The sequence below is a fragment of the Cetorhinus maximus genome, chromosome 2 (genome assembly GCF_964194155.1).
Source record: "Cetorhinus maximus chromosome 2, sCetMax3.hap1.1, whole genome shotgun sequence".
Classification (NCBI taxonomy): Eukaryota; Metazoa; Chordata; class Chondrichthyes; order Lamniformes; family Cetorhinidae; genus Cetorhinus; species Cetorhinus maximus.
The window spans coordinates 217,322,854-217,345,712 of NC_135880.1; the positions used below are offsets into that span (position 1 = coordinate 217,322,854).

The window sequence follows — 22,859 nt, forward strand, 5'->3', positions numbered from 1 at the left end:
GACAATCTAAATTAAACTATTAAACTGATTAGACAATTAAACGAATTGTGTTGGTAAGACCTGAACTGCACTTTATCTTCAACCCAACAGAGGATTTGTAGTTCAGTAAGGTATAAAAGAAATGGAATAATAAGATACTAAAGGTTTTCATCTTCTGGTGTCCCTTTTGGTGATATCTGAACGAAGTTGAGCGATGGCTATTTGACATATCCTTTGTGATGAAACGTTGAGAGTTAACCATCATTGGTACATTTGGCCCTGGCTTTCAGATGTTACCACAAGATTAAAAAAACTACAAGTCTTGGAGGGGGGGGATTAAGGGGGAGAGGGGCTGTAGTTGCACTGCCACACCCACATTGATGCAGAAAGGTAGTAGGCGAATGTCAGTGCCAAAATGATATAGAATATATAACGGTATAGAATATATAACATAGAAACAGGCCATTCAGCCCATCCAGTCCATGCCTGCATTTATGCTGGAGTCTCCTTCCACCATTCTCATTTAACTTGGTCAGCATAACCCTCTATTCCCTTCTCCCTCATGTGCTTATCTGGATTTCCCTTAAGTGCATCAATATTGTTCATCTTAACTACACTGTGTGGTCACAAGTTCCACATTCTGACCACACTCTGGGTAAAGAAGATGTTTTTTGAATTCCCCATTTGATTTGTCAAAACCTTTCATACTTTTCAGACCTTTTCCTTTCAAGAAAGATAAAGTGACCCAGCCTCTTCGTCCTTTCCTGGTAGGTATAACCTTACAGTTCTGGCGTCATCCTTGAAAGTCATTTTCGCATCCTCTCCAATGCCTCTATATCATTTTAACAACATGGCGAACTATACCCAGAGCTCCATGTGTTTCCGAATTAGATTTGGCTGCACCATGGAATCTAAATCTCCAACATTGCAATCCAAGGGGTCAAGGACAGTGCGGAAATTACTGAGGTCACAAGTAGTCAAAAGCTGGGAAATCAATTTGGCCTCTAATTTTATGATATACGGCACTATTTGGCCCCTGGTAAATCTCATGAAGGTGATAAGGGATAAATCTTCATCTGGCAGCGGAACATTATCATGTGCAATCTAACAAAGGTCAGCATGCTGGGAGTGTTAGGAGGTCTGCAGCACTGCGTATGTGTGTTCTATCCCCTTTCAGTCTTCTAATAGAGAGCATTCCCATTGCAAACAAACCAGTACATTTTTTTTGCAAATTTCGTGATTTTCAGGACAGGTCCCTCAGCCGATCATCAAAGGGGGGGAAAAAGCTTCATACTCAACCCTGCAGCAGTTAAATGCTTCAAATGACCAAAGAGTGTTAGGCAGAGAGTATTGCAACAAACAATTCTGTGGTTACAAGATAAATATTGGGTGTATGCTAACACTTCGCTGGGTCAGATCATGGGATTTGTGCAAAATGGTTTGCCAAATAAAGCCTAAAGTTAGGTGGTGCTGTGTCAGTGTTGTTTGTCATTTATTAACACAACAAATTATGGATTTCTCCCTGATGGTCAAAAGTAATTAGATGGCAAAATTCAGCATATCAAACTATTATTACAACATTTGCTGTACAAACCTGACGAACTGCATTCCATGGATGGAAGTCCCATGGTCTTGGGTCAAATCCCAGCCAGAATCACTCAGCCTGCCTTCCTTCCTTTGAGCTGTGCAAAGTCAGCCCCATTGTTTAGGATGTGGAAATTGAGCAGGAGACTGAGTCCTGTACTTGCTTCACTGGCACGGTATCAGTCTTCCAATAGATCTGGCTGTTTCAACTATAACTGGAGATCGGTACCATAGCCCAAATGGTAACCTTTGAAGAGGAAATTTATCATTACCATAAGCAGGGGCCATAAATATCACTTTGGATAGGACAGCAATGTGCTGATTTGATATATAGAGACTAAAGGGAGAATAAACCTACACTCTAGTCACCATCACCAATATTGCTCAGTCGCTGGCCAACTACCATTCAATCTGGTTAATGTGACTAATCCGATGATGGAAGCATCTACCTTGATTTTTCTCAACTGCGTTTTGTAAATCAGTTTTCAACCATTTTAAAAGCAAACTCTAGATTAATATAGTTCACATGTACTCCCAGACCTGAGCTTGTTTCATTGCAGACATCAGAAATAACACAACACATAGTCTGCCAAAGGAATTCTGGCACTATCTGATGACTGGAGCCACGCCAAAACCCCAGTGCACACACCGGAACCTCAGAAGACATCGCCTTCATGTAACTCATGGACCCACCCTCCTCCTGACCAGCACTAGTTGCAACAAGTTACGACCCTTGCTCCGTCAACTCTCTATATGTCATGCTAACGAAATGAAGATTGCTTTGAAGATCCCCAGTAAGTGTCCCTGCAAATATCATTGACTAGCACCTATAAAATATTCCAAGGAATTGTTTAAATTTTACTGAAATCAAGAGGAAAATTTTTTAAAAATTTATCAAAAATTTGTGCTGTTAAATTCCTTGAATCAACCTCATTGTTGAGCAGTTGGACACTTTACACTTTACAGCAGGACGGAGAAGTTAATACAGCAGCATTCAATTATAGCAGCATTTACCATTCATTTCTTTAAAAAAGGCAAAGTCTAGCTATCTGATTTATGATTAGCCTCATTCTTCCCTTCTGGTGACAATATAGCAACTTTGTAAGAATCAGTCATTAACACTCTGAACCTGTGTGTTCTGTATATTATGAGTGCACTATGTGACAATGGATAGAGCAAGCAAGCAAGAGATCCAAAAACTGATACAGGCATTTGCGTTGTCTTAGGGGCAGTTTCTGTAAACTTGCACCTTCGATGCAATACATTATACGGCACTCGGTAAGTGTAGAAGTTTGTGGGATCTCGTGCCAAACCAGATTGCTTGCCCTACTTAGAGTGCAACAATAAAAGGATGTGTACATCCTCAACACTACTGGAGCCTTCAGTCACATTTCCTAGTGGGTGGGATCCCTAAAGGGGCATTGTCATCACCATCAATACCTCTATTTGAAGTGGATATCATCACTAAGCTGAGTAAACCCATCGATGCGGACTTGTTTCAAGTCTTTCTGAAAGCTGGACTCTGAGTTATGTGCCCATGCCTATAGTATACAACACATTATGAAACGATACCTGCCATTACAGAGAATTATGGACACTAAGCAGCTGCAGCAAGCACCTTATATACATGGATGCACAGATGTTGTGGGTCTAACATGTGTAAGTACTTAACATATCCACTGCCTGTTACTATACTAATCTGTGAGGCCACCGGTATCTCTAGGGCAGGTTGTGGGTGGGGGGGGGGGTCAATCTCCCTTTGAGAACTAATCTGAGGATATGAAAGAGTGCACAGTGATAAATCATGGATTAATAATGTGCTTGCTACAATGCAGATTGTGCCTCAGTATAAGTCATAATGGATTTTACAATGCAGAATGTACAGACCCTCCAGGGGGAGCTTCCCCAACTAGACTACAGTATAACATTAAGATTAGTGAGGGAATATTTTCACATGTTACACCCAGCGATAGCACCAAGTATTCCCATATCACACACAAATCGATATATTGTAAAGGAGCTTACAGGGTCCGCCAACTGAACTTGGTGTTTCCATTACAGTGAACCCCAGTTTCAAACTTTATCTTCATGGCAGGACAGCACCAGTGAACGTTTTTTGCTTATTATGAATCGTTGTTTCGTTATTCCTTTTGGCAAGATTGAGAATTGATTTTGACCCTGTAACAACCTACAGAGAGGTAAAACTCATCGCCTCCAGCTGAGGCTATGATTTTGTGAATTTACTTTCCTTAACATTAGTTTTCCACCTTCCACCCCTCATCCGTACCTAAATTAAACCTCAAAACCTCTAGGCCAAGGTACCGGCCACAGCTCCCTCCACCGTTTCTAAAGCCAATGCTTCCCCACAGATCGGTCAACAGTAGGAGTTCAATGCTGACTGAGTTCCAATGAACAGGCCTGTCAATCTATCACCTGATGGATGCGCTCAACACAACAGCAGGGCGTGGTGCCAATCTAACATCAAGACCAATGCCCGCAAACACAGGAACAGCTGTAACTTTCCAATACCGACTGTGTGGCAAAGCACAAAAAAACAATTTTGCTTTTGAAGCCAGGGATGCCTTCATTTTTCAGTACCGCACTCTTCCCCCATTGACAGTTTTGGTTAGGACTGGCAAAACGAAACAAGTGGGGATAAATGTTTTTCCACTGAAGGGTGTCCATTTCCCCTCAACGCTAAGACCTGATTTTATTCCAAAAATTGTGCATAAAATGAATTTCTTCAAACACAAAAGCCACTTCTTAAGAGTAACCTGGCAAAGGAGATAGTGACGATGTTGTGTCCTGCAAAATAAGAGACTGATCAACGCAAAAGAAGCCAGCGGTCATCACCACGTCAGCAGCACAACGTCTTAAGCTGAAGACCAGTGCAGTGGCACAATGATCTCCAACAAAAAACTTCGCTTTAAGTGCAAGAGCTGGCAGCTCAAGGGCTAGTGTAATGTGGCTGGCTCTTGAGATCCCAATCGCCTCCAAAGCTCACTCGCTCGTAGCTGCAATGCGAGCGCCGTTTCTCCTCCTGTCGCTCCAGAGGAACAGGCCTCAGGTACGAAGGTAGAAAGTCTGCTGTGCAGTTGGTGTTTCTATGCCGGGGATTAGAAGACGTAGATTTTGTCTCTTTGCACATGATCCAGGTCTTCATCCAGAGTCAGCAGGATCTGAAGAAGGAAGCGAGAGGCACTTGTTAAGATCAGCAAGAATGAGGCCAGAACAGAGTGGTTATAACTACCTAGGGTTGCCAACTGCAACTAAAGGTATCCCTGGAGATTTCGTCACAGGATTTTCCCCCCGCACTCCAGCCATTAGTCACATGGCCAACACATCCATCCTTGTGACATGCTGCCTTACCACGCCAATTGGAAAGCAAAAAGATTCATTACCCAATTGGATGATATCTGACTGTCAGCCAAACAACTTTTATTCCCCCATTTTCAATATTTTTACATCTGGTAAAGAGAAATGTTCAGAGAAAATGAAAAAGAGCAATCTTTTTTAATGCCCCGGTGATTTTTCTCCAAGGTTGCACACAGCAGTGTCCTGGAGATTGATCTTCCATTCCTGGAGACTCCAGGCCAAGCCTGGAGGGTTGGTAACCCTACAACCACTAGGAACGGCTGAACAGGCTGAGCCACATTTGACTAAAAAAGAGCAAACCGGAAGGTGAACTGATATGAAAGGGTTTGATGGGCTGGATATAGAGAAGATGTTTCCGCTTGTGGGAGAGACCAGCACCAGGGGCCATAGTATAAGAAATACACAAAAAAATACTCCAATAGGGCATTCAGGAGAAACCTCTTTACCCAGAGAGTGGCGAGAATGTGGAACTTGCTACTACAGAGATTAGCTTGAGGCGAATAACAAGAGATCCATTTAAGGGGAAGCTGGATAAACACATGAGGGAGAAAGGAATAGATGGTCATGCCGATAGAGTTACAGTAAAAATGGTGTGTCAAGGCTCTTGTGGAGCATACGTAACAGCATGGACCAGTTGGGCCAAATGGCCTAGTTCTGCGCTGTCCATTCTGTGTAAATAAAAGAGGGATTGAAGGCTAAGTGATCTAAGTACAGGGCTAAAATCACCAATCCCATACTCTGACTGGAACTGTATGTAAGCAAAGGTTAGGGAACCTGAGCTTGTGTTCGATCTGCATTCCCTTTGAGCACAGCTCCCAGCTAGTGAATGGGCGAGGAGTAATTTTGTTTTACAACTCCAAACACGCCAAAGAGAAAATATCTAGCAACGTTACAAATGGTCAGAGTCGGGTAGTCTCAGCTGAAATAAGCCCTCTGATCCAACACTAATTATCGATCTCAATTTGACAGGAGACAGGGTGGTAGGGTGGGAAATAGGAGGTATCAGACCGGTGCAGTAAAGGGTGATCTTCTGGGCTGGGGTAGAACAGGAAGATTTTACAATGAAACCAGCCTATGTGGTGCCTGAACTGGGGATGATTGATTTTGAGACTGGTGCCAGAAGTGAAAGGAGTTCCAGTGATCAGCACTATCATCCTTAAACTTGATGAGTCGGATAGCCACCCGGCGATAGAGAACGCAACATGTCGAAAATCACAAACTCTTGATGAGGCGCTGCCTCTGAGTGACTGATGGTTGGTGATACAGGGGCTTGTTGGTAAAACCAAGCACTCTGTGTCTCAACTTGCATCACTGCCCTTTAGCGTGGCTGTTCCCTGATCATTTTCTCCTTTTTAATCGATGAGCTGCCTCACTCACTCAAACTTGGCTTTTTATATCTTCCTAGTTCTAGAATTAGCTTTGTTGCATTAACCAAAGTGGCTTCGCGCAGCTACCCAAACTGAAGCAGTGACTACAAAAGTAAAGAACGGGTTGAGAAACACTCAGGGACACTGGGACAAAAATATGCGCTTTAAAAAGATGGATGAGAATCGGCTCTGAAACAGATCGCACCAAATAAGCATTGAACTTAGTGCAATCCCGGAAGTCCATTTTTGGCTATATCTGGGCAAGAAGCCAATTTACAACAACAACAACAACAAGCAATTAGATAGCGCCTTTAACGCAAACGTCCCTCAGGAGCTTTATCAAACAAGATTTGGTGCCAAGTCACACAAGCACATATTATTAGCCATGCAAAATACTGCAGATGCTGAAACTCTGAAATAAAAACAGAAAATGCTGGAAATACTCAGCAGGTCAGGTAGCATCTGTGGAGAAAGGAACAGAGTTAACATTTCAGGTCAATGATCTTTCATCAGGTCAGCTCGATCTGAAACGCTAACTCCGTTTTTCTCTCGCTACAGAGGCTGCCTGAGCTGCTGAGTATATCCCGACATTTTTTTGTTTTGATTTAAGGAGGTATTAGGACAGGTGGACCTAAAGCTCCTCAAGGGGTTTCTTAAAGGAGGAGAGAGGGGTAGAGAGGCGGAGTGGGTTACTCACCAGGAAAGAGCCGAATAGCGCTATGGAGGACAAAAAGTGCCAAATGTCATGATCATCAAAGAAGTCAAGCAAGATACATTCTCTGTTGTGCTCTCTGGACTCGGCTGGAGTTTTCTGTAAAATGGTAAAGAAAACAAGTATTTATTCAGCGCGTTAAATTATTCGCTCTGCCCTATTTAGCAGGGACTGCTAAAACAAAAAAATGGGCAACGTTACATCATTGACCCGATAAATAATGCCAAGTAATGACCCAGAAAACGCTGGAAACTCTCAGCGGGTCAAGGGGCTTCTGCAGAGGACGAAACGTGGGGCCTAACGCATCAGGTCAAAGACCTTTCCTCAGAATCGGGGTTCCCACAATGTCCATGAGGAAGAAGGGTTCCTGAGCACCAATAGGAAAATAAGCCCACATTGAATCTCAACCTACTGGGTTACCGGAGGATGTGCTTACCTGCCACGTGCTGAGACCCTGAAAGAAGAAGAAGAGAGCGAAGGCCCAGACTACAGCTGTACAGATAATACAGATCAGGGGGATGGGTTTGATCTTCTCACCACTCCGTAACTAGGGCAACAGAGAAAACAGCAGGCAGGTATAAAATGTTCAATAACACAGAAAGACAGCAGCCAATTAAATTTATTCTAATGCAACTCCACTTAAAAAAAAACCCAACAACTCTGTAATATTGTTTACTGACGTGCTCTAGATTCTAGACATTAGATACTTGATTACCAGAGAGGTAATCATCAACTGGAGGTCTTGTGGAGGTGTGGGCCGCATCCCTGCCTCTGAGCCAGAAGCTCTGGGCTCAAGTCCCACCCCAGGACTTGATAGCCAAGGGCATCAATGCAGCCAAACAGGTTAAGTGTCAATAAGGTAGAAGCAAAATACCACGGATGCTGGAAGTGTTAGATAAAAATAGAAAATGCTGGAAAAACCCAGCAGGTCTGGCAGTATCTGTGCAGGCAGAAACCCCTCTTCGAACAGATTCGAAACGTTAACTCTGTTTCTCTCTCCACAGATCTTGCTGAACTTTTCCAGCATTTTCTGTTTTTATTTCAGGTTAAGTATCAACCTGCAAATCCTTCCAACACACGTCAATGGCAGGCTGTAAGAACAGGAGAGATTCCTGGTCAGTCATGTGATGAAAGGAATGTCAAAGCGTCTACCATCACTATCCATAGCTCCAGACTAAAATATGCGTGTAAAAGCGCGTATTGCCACTGCAACTCAGACTCCCTACACCATCACCAATCGTCAACTTTTATAGGAGGTGTCTGGTTGATAGGCTGCCCATTATATCTTCCTATTGAAATGACCACTCTTTTGTTTTAAAAAAACCCATGCTTCCTCCCAATCCTTAGGTTTTCCTGGGTCCTGAACCATTCCAATAGGCTCCTTGGCCTCTATCAAATCCTACTCGGTCTCTCACTGGTGTACCAAGGCAGTCGGGGATGTTTCATGCACTGACCTTTCCTCCCCAGCTCTCTAATCGAGACACATCTGGCATCTGCTTGGTGCCTCCCTTTCATGACACAGGGTAAATGAGGAACCAATGGGTAACGGGCCTAAACTTTCTGCCTACCTATAGTTTCCAAGAGCAAGCAGGCTTGGGGCAGCTTTAATCCAGCGAGAAAATGGACAGGATGAGAAAAGCTTCATGGTTTTATATCCCATCGACTTAGACGGCCTATCTGATCCCATCAGTTTCTTATTGAGTCAGCATTACCCTCACTGCATCATTTCAGAACAAAAATTAACTTAGAATGGTAATCAGCAAAATATTAAAACTAAACAAATATAAACAAGTCATGAGTATAATTGTTTAACCTAATTGATTTGAAAAGTACGGCTAATGGGAGCACTAATTCTTATAAAGTAAAGGCTGTGACAGTCAAACACAGGGGCATTCAGTACAGGCACTGGATATATAATATAATTTGAGAACATACTATCTCCCAAGCAGTCCATGCCCAAATGCAGCAAAGTCTGGACAATATTCAGGCTTGGGCTGACAAGTGGTAAGTAAAATTTGTGCCACACAATTGCCAGGCAATGACCATCTCCAACAAGAGAGAATCTAACCATCGCCCCTTGACATTCAATGGCATTACCATCGCTGAATACCCCACTATCAACATCCTTGGGGTTACCATTGACCAGAAACTGAATTGGACTAGCCATATAAATACTGTGGCTACAAGAGCAGGTCAGAAGCTAGGACCTCCTGACTCCCCAAAGCTTGTCTGGGTCATAAGTGTAAGATAAACACTATTACATCCAATAGCGAATTCAAGAGAAACTTCTTTATCGGAGGGTGGTTAGAATGTGAGACTCACTGCCAAATATTTGGGGATGAATAGTATAGATAGGGGAAGCTAGATAAACACATGAAGGAGAAAGGAATAGGAGGAGATGTTGATGATGTTAGTGAGTGGGTGGGAGAAGGTTCATGTGGAGCATAAACATTAGCATGGGCCAGATGGGCTGAATGGCCTGTCTCTGTGCTGTAAACACATTGTAATCCATCATTCGCTTACCTTCATGATGATGTAAAAAGCAAAGTAGAGTAACAAGTTGCAGATCCCTATTGCCAGCAGGTAGGATGCAAAATCTTTGGGTCTCAGGATAATCCCATATGCAGCTCTGAAAAATAAACGCAACTCAATTTTACACATACTCATGTTGGGTGGTGAAAGCAGGCACTGTGATATAACACATTCAACAGCCAGTGGCACAGAGTTTGTACAATTTCCTCACACAATCACATTCCTGGTACCATCATGAAAATAGGGGCACCGTCCAGAGGCCAGAGGTCAACCATGAGCTATCATCCACTATTGCCTTTCAGAACAGGACTGGCATATGTGTACAGAGCAGCGCTTCATTTGCCTGTTCCCAGTTTTAGCTGCTGACCATGGCTCTCTAGGCTCAGAGTGACTAGTTCATGCATTAAAGTTGCACTCCAGACACTTGAGCACAAAATCTAGGCTGCAACACTGAGAGACGGCTGCACTGTCAGAGGTGCTGTGTTTCAGACATTGAACTGAGGCCCTATCTGCCTCATCAGGTGGATGCAGGCAACCCCATAGCACTATTTTGGGAAAAAAAGGGAGAAGTTTGCCCTTGGTATCCTGGACAGTTTTATCCTTCAAGCAACATCACTAAAACAGATCATCTGATTATCGATTTCACAGTGTTTGTGAGAGTTTGCTGTGTGTAAAAGTGGCTGCTGTGTTTCCTACATGACAACAGTTACTACACTTCAAAAGAATTTACTTAGCTGTGAAATGCACATCCAGAGGTTGTGAAAGCACTTTATAAATCAATTCCTTCTTTTCTTTCTAAGTGTAATATCCACCCTTACTTCAGTTAACCTGTTCACAAATTGCCCTCCAGAGCCAACATGGGGCTTAGCTCTGAAGAAGAGTCATACGGACTCGAAACGTTAACTCTGTTTCTCTCTCCACAGATGCTGCCAGGCCTGCTGAGTTTTACTATAATTTGCTGTTTTAATTTCAGATCTCCAGCATCCGCAGTACTTTGTTTTTATCATAAGGGCAGGTGAGTTGCTCTAGAAGCCTCTGCTTGTATTGCTTACTAAGAAGCTGCAGGAGAGAATCTCACTTCCTTTCTGCATCTCCCAACCATGATCAGTTTGAAATTGTAAAATCAACATTTAGAAAACCTGAGATGCAAGACTCCCTCCTACCAATGAGAGGTTAAAAATATTCCAGATTTAAGTGAGACGCCACTGTGTTCGCACATAGACCCTACCAATTTGGCAATATCACAGTAAACACCGCAATGAAACGTCACAGAAAGGGTCCAAAGTCTGTATAAGACTAAAGGTCAACTGGTTTTGATATCCCACCAGTGTTTGTCACGTGCACTTTTAGAAAATAGTATGGATCCTATTTTAGAGTTTAGCACTCCCAGCAAGGGTCTTCGTGCAATGGGACAGCGGAGCACGATTTCAGATAGTGATATCGGTGAACATGATTCATCACCGCAACAACTTCATTTATTCATTTGATTCGTGGGAGCTTGCTGTGCACAAATTGGCTACATCACAATGGTGATTATACTTCAAAACTAGTTCATTGCAAAGCGCTTCAGGTCATCCTGAGGTCTTGGAAGATGGTATATAAATGCGATTTATTTATTTCTTTTTAGCACTGAGCACCAATAGTTCCGTGTTTACCCCATTCTCCCAAGCAGCACCATCTGAGTTACTACAATGTCTATATTCAAATTAAATGTCAAACTGGAATCATTCCTACAAAACCTGACGGATTCCACTGGAACAGTCACTAAGTGTAAAAGACAAATTAAATTAACATTACCCCATCCCAAAAACACCCTGACTCAATCTGTTGCCCAAAGCCCCAATGAAAATATCAAGCGAATCCTTAATGTGGCAGAGGCCTGAATTCAATGTGAGCGACTCACCCATTGGTTGCAGAACCTGCGGAAGAAACACGCAATGATGAAGTTAAGTGCCAGCGTTGGATTTAGGACTCTGGGGGCGGAAATCCCCTCCCCCAGGAGCTGCCGGTCCTCTGCATTCCCGGAAGTGCCACCTGGAGTGGTGGCTGCTGCTGGTAATCCTCGATGGATTCCACAGGGATTGTCGCTGGATCCCTGGACCTTGGTGAGTGAGTGAGTGAGTGAGGGAGGGATGGAGGGTCACGGGGAAGGGTTCATCAGAGAGGGAGGGACAGAGCGAGGGTGGTGGCTTTCACTGCCCTCCCCCCCCATCCACCCCCCGACCCTCCTAATGCTGCCGCCTCCTATTGGCCACTGGGTGCCTGTGAATGAGGAACACTTCCCCGCACCCATGAGGCCGCAGGCAAAACTGACCGGGTTTCCTGGGCAGCACGGGAGAACCGTGCGTCTCCCGTTTAATCCTTGAGCCACCACTAAATTCCATTGGGCTTGGACATAATTGGTGGCAAGTGGTTCATAGGTGAGCCTAATTGACATCCCGCCATGAACAGGAAGTTGCTCGCGTGTCAGCCCCTTCCTGGCTCTGACTTAATCATGGGAGGTTTCCCCACTGCCTGCTGACAGACTCACAGCTTCCTGCCTGATTTAGTGGGCCCGGTCGTCATGTTCACTGCCACGACGAGCTGGATTAAATTCTGCCGGTCGTATTTATAGCACAGAAACAGGCCACTCAGCCCAAAAGGTACATGTTTAATCTCCGCATGAGACTCCTCCTACCCTTCTTCATCTAACCCCATCAACACGTCCTTCTATTCCTTCCTCCTTTATGTGCTTATCTGGCTTCCCCTAAATGTATCTATGCAAATCACCTCAACTATGCCTCGTGGTAGAGAGTTCCACATTTTAATCACTCTCTGGGTTCCTCCTGAATCCTCTATTGCATTTATTGCTGACTATCTCACATTGATGGCCCCTAGTTCTGCTCTCCCCTGCAATCTTCTCTACATCTACCCTTTCGAACCCTTTCATATTTGTAAACGCCTCTATTGGGTCACCCCCTCAGTCTTCCCTTTTCTAGAGAAAAGAGTCCAAACTTGATCAGTTTTTCCTGATTGCTAGAACCTCTCAGTCTGGTATCATTCCAGTAAATCTTCTTTGGTGAATATTTTCAAACCCAATAGAATATATTTAGAGATTCCAATGATGATAATGAGCAAGATGGACATTGATCAGGGGAGGCACAGAAGTCTATTACTTACAGTGACCAGTTCACGATATTCCCCATAATGAGTAATACCATCCGATCCTGAGAACAAAAGATAAGCGATTTTAGCAGGACAAACATGAGTCAAAATCGAGGATCAAAGCCTTTATGACTGGAGTGGCTTAGAATACGCAAGATCTGCCTCCCACCAGCCACTGTTGTTGGTGACAGTGATTTTACCTCATCATTTCTGTTTCCCATTTGCTTCTGCAGCAACCCCCTCCCCTTTTACGCTGTTGTTGAATTCAAAGGCCGACTAAGGATGGAATCTTCTCAGCCCCACGGAGGCAGGAGCCAGGAGCAAACCTGCAGATTATGATGTCAGGTCGGTGAGCCCATTTCCCACCAACAGGCCGGTCTTGCTGGGAGCGGGTGAACAACGACAGCGTCTACCCCACCCCGGCAGTGGTGAGTAGCCATTAATTATCAACTCAGGGTCTAACGAGGGGGATAAACGGGGAGAATTCCACTGGCGTCTTTCTGGCATCGGAGCGGACTCCGGCTGAGTGCGGAGCTGGGCAGCTCCTTAGAGGAGGCCCAGAGCAGCCATCAGAGCTGAAGACTCCACCCCCTAATGATGGGGCCGCAGGAAGGTAAGACTGCACCCACGGAAAAACAAATCCTCCAGATGGGGGTACCCCTCCTCTTCGATGGCCCTACTGGCTTCGGGCCTCTTTATTTATGAAATTTTATGGATGCTTCCGCCTGAGCTGCGCCCACTTTTCCCAGTGGGGCTGCCGGCCTTCCAGAGTTGCGGGTCCCATGATTGGGCCTTGCAACCTCAGCTGTCCGTCTGCTGTCTTTAACTGGAGCCCATTTCTTGGCCCACATAAACGAGAGGCCTCAATCTGGCAGTGCCCACATCTCCATGGATTTACAATGTCATCAGTTCCCTGCAGATAATTTAGCAGTGGAGGCAGCAGGAGAAACTGGTGTCTGCCTTTGGTTGTACATTCTAGTGTAAAAGCATTTTTAACGTTTTGTATTTCATATCCAAGATTGTATTTCACTGAATATCAGCAGCAGTCAGACATCAGGGGGGTAAGTGAGGCCCAAAGCAACTGCTATTTGAGCAGTGAGAGTCTTGCGGGCTGATATGTCATTGAATTTTTTTTTTAATTCATTCATGGAGTGCAGGCATCACTGGTTAGGCCAGCATTTATTGCCCATCCCTAATTGCCCTTCTTCAGAGGGCATTTTAAGAGTCAACCACATTGCTATAGGTCTGGAGTCACATGTAGATCAGACCAGGTAAGGACAGCAGATTTCCTTCCCTAAAGGGCATTAGTGAACCAGATGGGTTTTTACAACAATCGACAATGGTTTCATGGTTATCATTAGACCTTTAATTCCACATTTTTATTGAATTTAAATTCCATCATCTGCCGTGGCAGGATTCGAACCCGGGTCCCCGGAGCATTACCCTGGATCTCTGGAATACTAGTCCAGCGACAATACCGCTACAGAATCACAGAATAGCACAGTGCAGAAAGAGGCCATTTGGCCCATCAAATCTACACTAGCTTTTTTGAAGAGAAATCTAGTCAGTCGCACCCTCTCTTCTATTTACATAGTCCTGCAATTTTTTTCTGTTTCAAGTATTCACCCACTTTCCTTTTGAAGACCTCTGTTGTATCTGTATTCACCAATGGCATATGATTGAGAAGCTTCAGGACTTCATTCAAAGTGCTTGATGGGCTGCATTGTAATCTACATAGCCCAGCATTGTGATCAAGGCTTTGCCGAGCACAGAGCATCATTTGTGTCAACAGTTCTCTTTCGTCACTTGCCGTCCAATTTTCTTCCTCTACTTTCCTGAAGTCATTGACTCATTGAGGCTCAGCTTCAAGGGAATCTCACTCAAGTGGCCTTGTCAGTTACTTCACCAAGTGTGCATCACAGCCAAAAGAGAGAAATCCCTTTGCCTGCAATTGCGAATATAGAACACGTAATGGGCACTTACTATATAGGCAGGTCCACTACACTGTCTGATATGGTCAGTGTAAATCACATGAATTATCCTTCTGCAGATCCCAGTGTCTGAAAAAGTAAAAATCCAACATTTAATATGTTCCTTGACAATGGCACATAAATAGACAATACGTACAGGAATATGGCCAATTACTGTTGAGTCAGGTAGTCCATGATAGTGACAACCTTGGGGGAATTATACCCATCCCTGGTTAACCCTTGTAACTCAACAATTTGCATCTATAGGCGTAAATGTTCCCAAGGTGACTGACAGAGGCAGAACAGAACGACAGAACAATTAGAGGCAAATGATCATATGGGGGAAAGAAGTTGTTTTTAAGAACGGTTTGAAGAGGGATTTAGGGAAGGGAGTTTTGGAATCTCAATGTTCACGGGTGGGGCGGGGCGGAATTACCTCGAGGTTTCCTCCACTCTGACATTAAGTATAGCAGAAATCCTGTTTATGTGTGTAAACAGCGCTTCCACTGAAATTAACGTCAGTGGTGCGAGGAAAACCAGATGGAATTTCAGCCCTCTGGTGTGTTATATTTATGGGCAGGATTTTCTGCTTGGCACGCGGGCACACGCCCGACATACCCCCGAGTGTGAAATAATGTGATGACGTCAGGCGAGCGTCCCGACGTCATTGCGCTCTCGCGTGATATTTCAGTTGGCAGGCACGCACGAGAGTCGACAGCGCGCTGGCTGAAAATTAAGAAGCCTATTAAGGCCATTAAAGTATTAATTAAGTGCTATTTTATGCTGCCCGTCGGGTTGGCGGGCGGGCGAATGGGCCAGGCGGCTTTTGGATTCTTTCGGAAACCTCATCCACGGGAAGGAATTAAATTTAAAAAAAATTTTTGGGCAGCATTTTTCAAATATACATGTTAAGGTGAGTGAGTCCGCTCTGTGTGCATTTTTTCCGGATTTTTAAAAACTTTACTCATTGGTTTAAAATTCTTCAGCTCCCTGCCTTCAGGAAGCTTTCAGTGTGCGTTCCCCCACGCATGCGCAGACTTTTGCGCTCGTGCTCCTGCCACCCACCCACCCACCCCAGCAGCAGTGAGCTTCTCAGCGCGTCTTTCACACCGGCTGCCCGTTAATTGGCCAGTGAGTGTGAAATCGCGGTCAGGGGCCGATCGCCGGTGGTGGGCCGCTTCCTGGCTGCTCCCAGGCCCGCCCGCTGCACCTGCCCGACAACCAGAAAACCCTGCCCTATGTAACACGTCCTCCTTTCTGAGGGCTGTTTAGATAGTTTCATTAGATTTTTTTTGGCCCATCACCGAGCAACGATCTATGAACTGGCACAGCCTTCAGTATGGTTCATTTCTGTGAATCAGACACATTTCATACAAAGTCCATGTAATGCTGCACCTGGACCTTGCACAGGGCTCAGAGTACACATGATTCTGCTGGGTCACATGTCCTTGGAACGAGAGATTACCAAAAGACCAAAGTCCACAGCTCACTATCTCCTTGACTGAGTAGCACTCCAGTCAGTCTCAGTTGGTTGCACCCTCACCTCTGGCTCAGAGGTCTGAACTCCACAGCTGGACACCAATCCAGGCTGGCATTCCAATGCAGTGCCGAGGAAGTGACATGTTTAGGATGGGGGGTTAAAATAAAGTCCTCTTTGCCAATTTTGGTGGCTCAATGAATGTTAAAGATCCGAGAGAATTATTTAAAAAGCAGGGCGCATTCTGGCTCCTGACCAATGTTCCTCCTTCCACCAACATGATCAAACACTTATCGTCTGGGCAGGTCATTCTGTGGTGTCCTGAAAGGCATTTCAAGTGGCAATAGCTTCTACATTTGTTTATGTAACATCAGTAACAGCACTTATAAAAGTAGTTCCTTGTGTTTGAGGAAATTTGACAATGTTGTAAGATGTTAAATAAATGGAAGTATTTCTTTCTAAATAAAATCATTTTTTGTGCATAAAACGGTGTCATCCAGGTAACATGCTCTGCTCAGGAGCACTCGGGCTCAATGGGAGCCCGCGATTCCTGACTTAAGTCTGGAAAACTAGGGGGACGATGGTGCCGTAGTGGTAACGTCACTGGACTAGTAACCCCAGAGACCCAGGCTAATGCTCTAGGGACATGAGGTCAAATCCCACCACAGCAGCTGGTGGTATTTTAATTCAAATAATAAAAAAAACACTGCAGTTGAAACCCTGTCTCATTGATGGTGACCGTGAAACTATCATTCATTGTTGTTAAAAACCCATCTGCTTCACTAATTTCCTCCCTTACCAGGTCTGGCCTACATGTAACGCCAGATCCACCACAGTATGGTTGACTCTTAACTGCCCTCTGAAATGGCCTAGTGAGCCACTCGTTTCAAGGGCAATTAGGGATGGGCAACAACTACTGGCCTTAAGAACGACGCACACATCCCATGAAAGAATAAAACAAAGAAATCGGTCTTGAACGGAAGTGCTGACTGGGTTAATGACGACCCAGCCATTTGTTTTACACTCAAATCAATATTTTCCATTTAAAATCCAATAGAAATAAAACTGATAGAGTGCAGAACAGGTGGTTGTGAAGGTTACTACACATGATAAGTTCATACCCCCACGTGCTTATAATTCTCAGGGGGCAGCTCAGGTTACAGCCTGTACTTTGGGTCTGACTCTGCCAAATGAGAGGCAGACAGAATGGGCAGATAAAGAAAAGATTCATTTTTTGAACATTCCCAGCAAAATCCCAGGAGCTGAAGAGATAATAATTACCAAGTTTCCAGCGGCCCATATAGTAGAGTTGTATACTGAGCAAGAGTGTCGCCAAGATGTGAATAAAGGAGAAAATAGCCCAGAAAACGATGTAATCCTTCCCAAAGACCTGCACAGAAAGAAGCAAAAATAAAGAGAATACCTTAACATTAAAAACAAATCTCTTGACTTCTCCTTCTTGTCAATCTCTGACTCAAATGCACAGCTAGGATTGACTGCTCTTCCTCTGCCCCGGCTCCCCTGAACTAGAGGGAACCTGTCCCCAATCCATTGGTGTTAGTCTGGACAAATCAAAGGTCCTTGCACACACTCTAGCTGGATTGTTTCATTAGCCATTGTACCTCTAAAGTTGGAAAGCCTGGTGCAATAGAGTGTTACTGGACTAGTAATCCAGAGACCCAGGCTAATGCCCAGGGCACACAGGTTCAAATCCCACCATAGCAGGTAGTGGAATTGAAATTCAATTAATAAATCTGGAATTGAAAGCTAGTCTCAGTAATGAAGGCCATGAAATTATATTGATTGTTGTAAAAACCCAACTGGTTCACTAATGCCCTTTAGGGAAGGAAATCTGCTGTCCTTACCTGGTCTGACCTACTGTGACTTCAGCTCCACAGCAATGTGGTTGACTCCTAGCTGCCCTCTGAAATGGACTAGCAATCCACTTAGTTCATGGGCAATTAGAGATGTGCCACAAATGCTGGCCTTGCCAGTGATACCCATATCCAAAGAAAGAATAGCCTTGGGGGGTGTGGTGGGGAGCGTACTGGCTTTTTAATCCAGTTTCAGTGCCCTGTTCTGCTAAGTTACAATCATTACTTATCAGGGGGGAGTGTGGGGAGATGGTGGTATAACAGTAATGACACAGGACTAGTAATCCAGAGGCCCAATACCCAGGGGACATGGGTTCAAATCCCACCTTGGCAGCTGGTGGAATTTGAATTAAATTGATAAGATCTGGAATTTTAAAGCTAGTCTCAGTAATGGTGACCATTAGGGAAGGAAATCTGCCATTCTTACCTGGTGTGACTCCAGATCCATGGCAATGTGATTGACTCTTAACTGCCCTCTGAAATGGCCTAGAAGCCCATTCAGCTCAAGGGCAATTAAGGATGGGCAACAAATGCTGGCCTTGCCAGCGATGCCCACATCCCATGAAAGAATAAAATAAAATAAAAACTTTTCCACCCGACATTTCCCCTCTCCTCACATCTACAACTTGCTCACAAGCCTCTGCCAATGTTTCATTTTAACAGGCCACAAGTGGGTGAGATTCCTCCCTCTCGGTTACTGCTCTGTAGGAAGTCCCTGCCTTTTGATTGGTGCCAACCCAAAATGACCCAGGTGGGGATGAGAACGTGTTTTGATAAGGAATTGCAGTGATTATCCATCACAGCACCATGGAGCCTCAAACATAGTGTCATGCCCAGTAAAGGCATGAGCTATCCATTTAAACAAAGACAGTATTCAGTGTAGAATTTTCTGGAAGTGCCTTTTCATTTTAAAATGGACATTAAAAGGCTGCTAAGATGGTTGCCCAGGGTCAGGTGACTTTTGAAATTTCTGCATTATCTCAGAACTACCTCAAATCTCTGGCAAATTCCTAATTGAGTGACCATGAGTGGGGTCCCCTCCTTGAATGGACATACCAAGACAAAACCATTTGTAGAATTGACACCTCCGACTGTTTGTGGACTTACCCAGAACTATAAACCTATGGACTCTTTGGCCTGGATTTTCACAGCGATGGAGAACCTCTTCGTCATTGCAAAAATAGCAGAAGAGGCTCAAATCCAGAAGTCCTGCCCCAAACACAAACCTACCATTTTTGTGGGGACGGGAAAAGCGTCTAGGTCAGGATTCCTGCATGCGCATTTCACGGAAGCAGCTGCCCATAGGAATCTGCAGCTGCCTTCACTCACATGATTTTGGTGTGAGAGTTGTCTGGAATCCAATGTGCACAGGTTAGACCTGGTAGGAGCAGGTCTGAACCTTGTGAATTTGTTTGGATAGCCAGGGTACTCTTTTAGAGAGAGGTAAGGTACTCCTCTGGATACCCGGGACACCTTTGGGGGGAATGTCAGGTGCTCTTCAGGGGGTATCAGGTGCCCTTTGAGAGAGGTAAGGTGCCCTTTGGGATTTCTAAAATTAGGCATAAATGTGTGTAAGAAGTGCATAAACTCATTGGAACTGTCAAAAACAACTGGCAAAAGTGCCAAGATGAAATATCAAAGGGAGCTATTAAGCTATCAAGGCCTTTAAAACTCCCGCTCTTTAACTCATTGAAAAAAAACTGTCTGGAGTGTTAAAAAAATGATTGCTTGCCATTTCACTCTGTTGCTGACATAAGCCTTAGGTCTACCATTACTGCATTAGTGCGGTGTGACTGATTTCACAATGGTGCATTATCACAGTAGGGTGCCTGCCATTTCACAGTTTGATTGACAGGTGGTTATGGACTCTTTGAAGTGAGATTATGAATTCCAATGCTTGTTTCCATAAGGGATTATGCAATTGAATGAAGTGCTTGTTGTTATAAGGAATAATATAGTTGAAGGAATATAAATACAGTAAATTATTTTTATGAATGAGAGTGTTTGTTTTAAATGAAGTCTGCAATAGACACTTTATTTTATTTAATCTCAGCATGGGTCCTGAGATCTGCCCATGATGGGTACAGGGTGAATTATCATGGTAAATCTGGCAAATGGTGGTGGGTGGAGGGCATGGTTTGGCATGAGTTGATACTAAGTTGGCACAGGGGCTATAAAGAGACATGGCGTTGGCTAGGGGGCATAGTTGGCAGGAGGGTGTGAGGGGACATGGGGTAGGTGGGGCATAGGTTGAAATGAAGTGTACGAGGGGCCTTCGGGGATTGGTGGGGGCATGAGGTGGCATGGGTTGGCATGGATAGAGCATGCAGAGTGTATGTGGGGGGAGGGGAGATGAGGGTTGTTTTATGTTTTTAATAAACCAATACAGTGTTGGTGCTCAACCTGCCTCCACACCTGGCATCCTCCGCACTCGTTCCGGGGATGCCCGGCCCGACTACCAGGGATCCTCACCGCGAGTTAAGACACAGGCAGAGTTTTGGATGACCTCAGATCAGAATCAGAAGTGCTTCTCAATGAAAAGCTATACTCACCACCCCCAACACGGAGAAGAATATGACTAAGGCAAGACAGGCATAAGCAGAATAGGCACTGGCATTGATGTCCGGGTGACGCTTCTGGTATAGCTTCAGCATACAGAGACCTGCTATCATGTACATGAAAGATGTGTCTGTGTGCCAAACAGAAACAAGCATCAGGACACAAGAAGTAACACATTCCTACCTCAATACTTATTCACTGTAAAATGAGCCTGCAGGGGTCATTGTTGTGTTTCATGCCTTGAAGATAAGCAGAGATGATACAGCAGCTTCTATGTGAGTAACAGGAGTTTTATTCAATGCTTTAAAATGTCTGCTCGCTCATGCTTACAGCAGCTTGCCTCCATTTAGTTTCTTTTTTTCTAAGTGACCACATCCAGGCTTAAGTAATAACACACAGATATCAAACACACATAATCAGACACCAAACAATTGACCACTACAGTAATTAAACAGATTCTCTAAGATAAGGTCCCTTTCTGAGCGAGCGGCACCTTAACAGGTTAGGATGCTGCAACAATTCCTTTCGTGGGATAGTGGGGTGTGGAGAACGTTAAGGCAAGAGCTAAAATATTGGAAGTGTTTAATTAAAGGCTGTGTGCCTTGGAAATCACACATGGATTATGGTCCAAACAAGTAGAGGCCAGAGACAGTGTGGAAAGATTTTTAAATACTTTACATGTGTCAGCCACTGCTCAGTTAGAAGCACTCTCCTCTCTGAGACAGAAGGTTGTTGGTTCAAATCCCAGTTCAGAGTTAAGCAAAACAATTCAGGCTGACACTCTGATGCAGTACTGAGGTAGTGCTGCACTGTCTTTTGCATAAAATGTTAAACCAAGGCCACATCTTCCCTCTCAAGTGGAGTTATCCCCAGTGTCCTGCCCTCAATTGGCATCACGAAAGCAGATCGCCTGCTCATTAATCAGATTGCTGTTTGCGGGAGCTTGCTGTGCACAAATTAGCTGCCATGTTTCCTAAAATACAACAATGACTACACTCCAAAAGAACTTAATTGACTGTAAAGTGTTTTGTGATGTCTGGCAGTCATGAAGGCGCTACATAAATGAAAGTCTTTCTTTGCCTATTTTGAAAGATATGACAGACCTTTCCCCGGCTATTGCTTTGTTCGAACATATGGAGCCAGGGAGAGATCTGCTGTTATGCAGAGATCGTCAGGGCTAATTTCATACATTATTACTGAATTTTAATATCTTGTCCCTTTTCTTCTTTTATTTGGACCCTTTAATCTCTGGGTGGTGTTGTTGTCAGTTCTGGGCCTCATGCAGGGCAGCTCTGTGACAGCTGAGGGAGTGACGAAGCAGCCCAGAGTGATTCATCGTCCAATTCTCCCTTCCTCACTCTGAGGAACTTGTCATCACTCCCTTCCCCCTCTCTCGGTGACACACTGCACTGTACCTCCAACGTATTTTGCCATGGAAACATGTTAAGGTTGACATCTGAGTTTTAAAAAGGAGGTTCACTCACTTCTCCACTCATTTCTGAGTAGCATGCTGTGCGGTTATGATTACTCTCAAGGGACTTTCAGCATCAGCAAAGCAACAGCCTGAGCACAAGTCCAGATTCCAGCTCTTGCCCCAGGACCTGAGATGACATGGCGGTTCTTAGCTACGTTAGAAATAAGAGCGAACTCACCAAACTGGAAGTTAGTGTAGTTTGGACACACGTGGTAACAGGCACTGAGCAGCCCTTCCATCATGAGAGCGGTCCCCATCGCATAAAACAAACCAAAATGCTTAGGGATTCCACACTCCTGCAAAGACAATCAGAGAGACAGACAGATCAAATATTGCTCAGTGTTATGTTAAGTGCAGCTACTGGAGGCTTCTTCGTTTATGTTTATACTGCAGGGCTGGCTGGATCAGGTGTCTCCTAGATGCACGGCCAGCTCTCAGGTTAGATCAATGAGGTCAGGTTCAATCCCTTCAGGCCCCAAATTAGCTTGGCTAGATCTTACAGTCAGCATCAGTAGGTTAACCTATGGATGGGACGCTTCTTTATTTGTGATTAAGAGTCGCAGCCAAGACAATAACTTGCCTATCCAGAATACCAACCATGCCCCCTCAGTGGTGTCACTCTTGTCTCATAGTCAGGTGGACGTGAAAGATTCCGTTGTAGGGAAACTCCTGCGATTTCCTGACCAATACCTCTCTCTAAAATAAACCGGCTGGTCATTCATCTCATTGCTGTTCAGGAGTTTAAAATTCTCATCCTCACTTTCAAATCCCTCCATAGACTTGTACCCCTGTTTCCTATTTCTGTAATCTCC

General features: G+C 44.5%; 1 protein-coding gene across 1 annotated transcript in view; it reads right to left on the reverse strand.

The window, feature by feature from the left end:
- Window positions 1-3,728: 3,728 nt before the first annotated feature.
- Window positions 3,729-22,859, reverse strand: part of sidt2 (SID1 transmembrane family, member 2) — a 70,850-nt gene continuing 51,719 nt past the window's right edge. The window contains exons 18-26 of the mRNA XM_078532705.1: window positions 22,226-22,343; window positions 20,567-20,703; window positions 17,422-17,530; window positions 14,677-14,753; window positions 12,709-12,755; window positions 9,541-9,646; window positions 7,454-7,564; window positions 7,003-7,116; window positions 3,729-4,742 (exon numbers count right to left, since the gene is read on the reverse strand). Of these exons, the coding sequence (XP_078388831.1) occupies window positions 4,680-4,742; window positions 7,003-7,116; window positions 7,454-7,564; window positions 9,541-9,646; window positions 12,709-12,755; window positions 14,677-14,753; window positions 17,422-17,530; window positions 20,567-20,703; window positions 22,226-22,343 (882 nt within the window). The 3' untranslated portion in view covers window positions 3,729-4,679. The remainder of the gene's footprint in view (window positions 4,743-7,002; window positions 7,117-7,453; window positions 7,565-9,540; window positions 9,647-12,708; window positions 12,756-14,676; window positions 14,754-17,421; window positions 17,531-20,566; window positions 20,704-22,225; window positions 22,344-22,859) is intronic.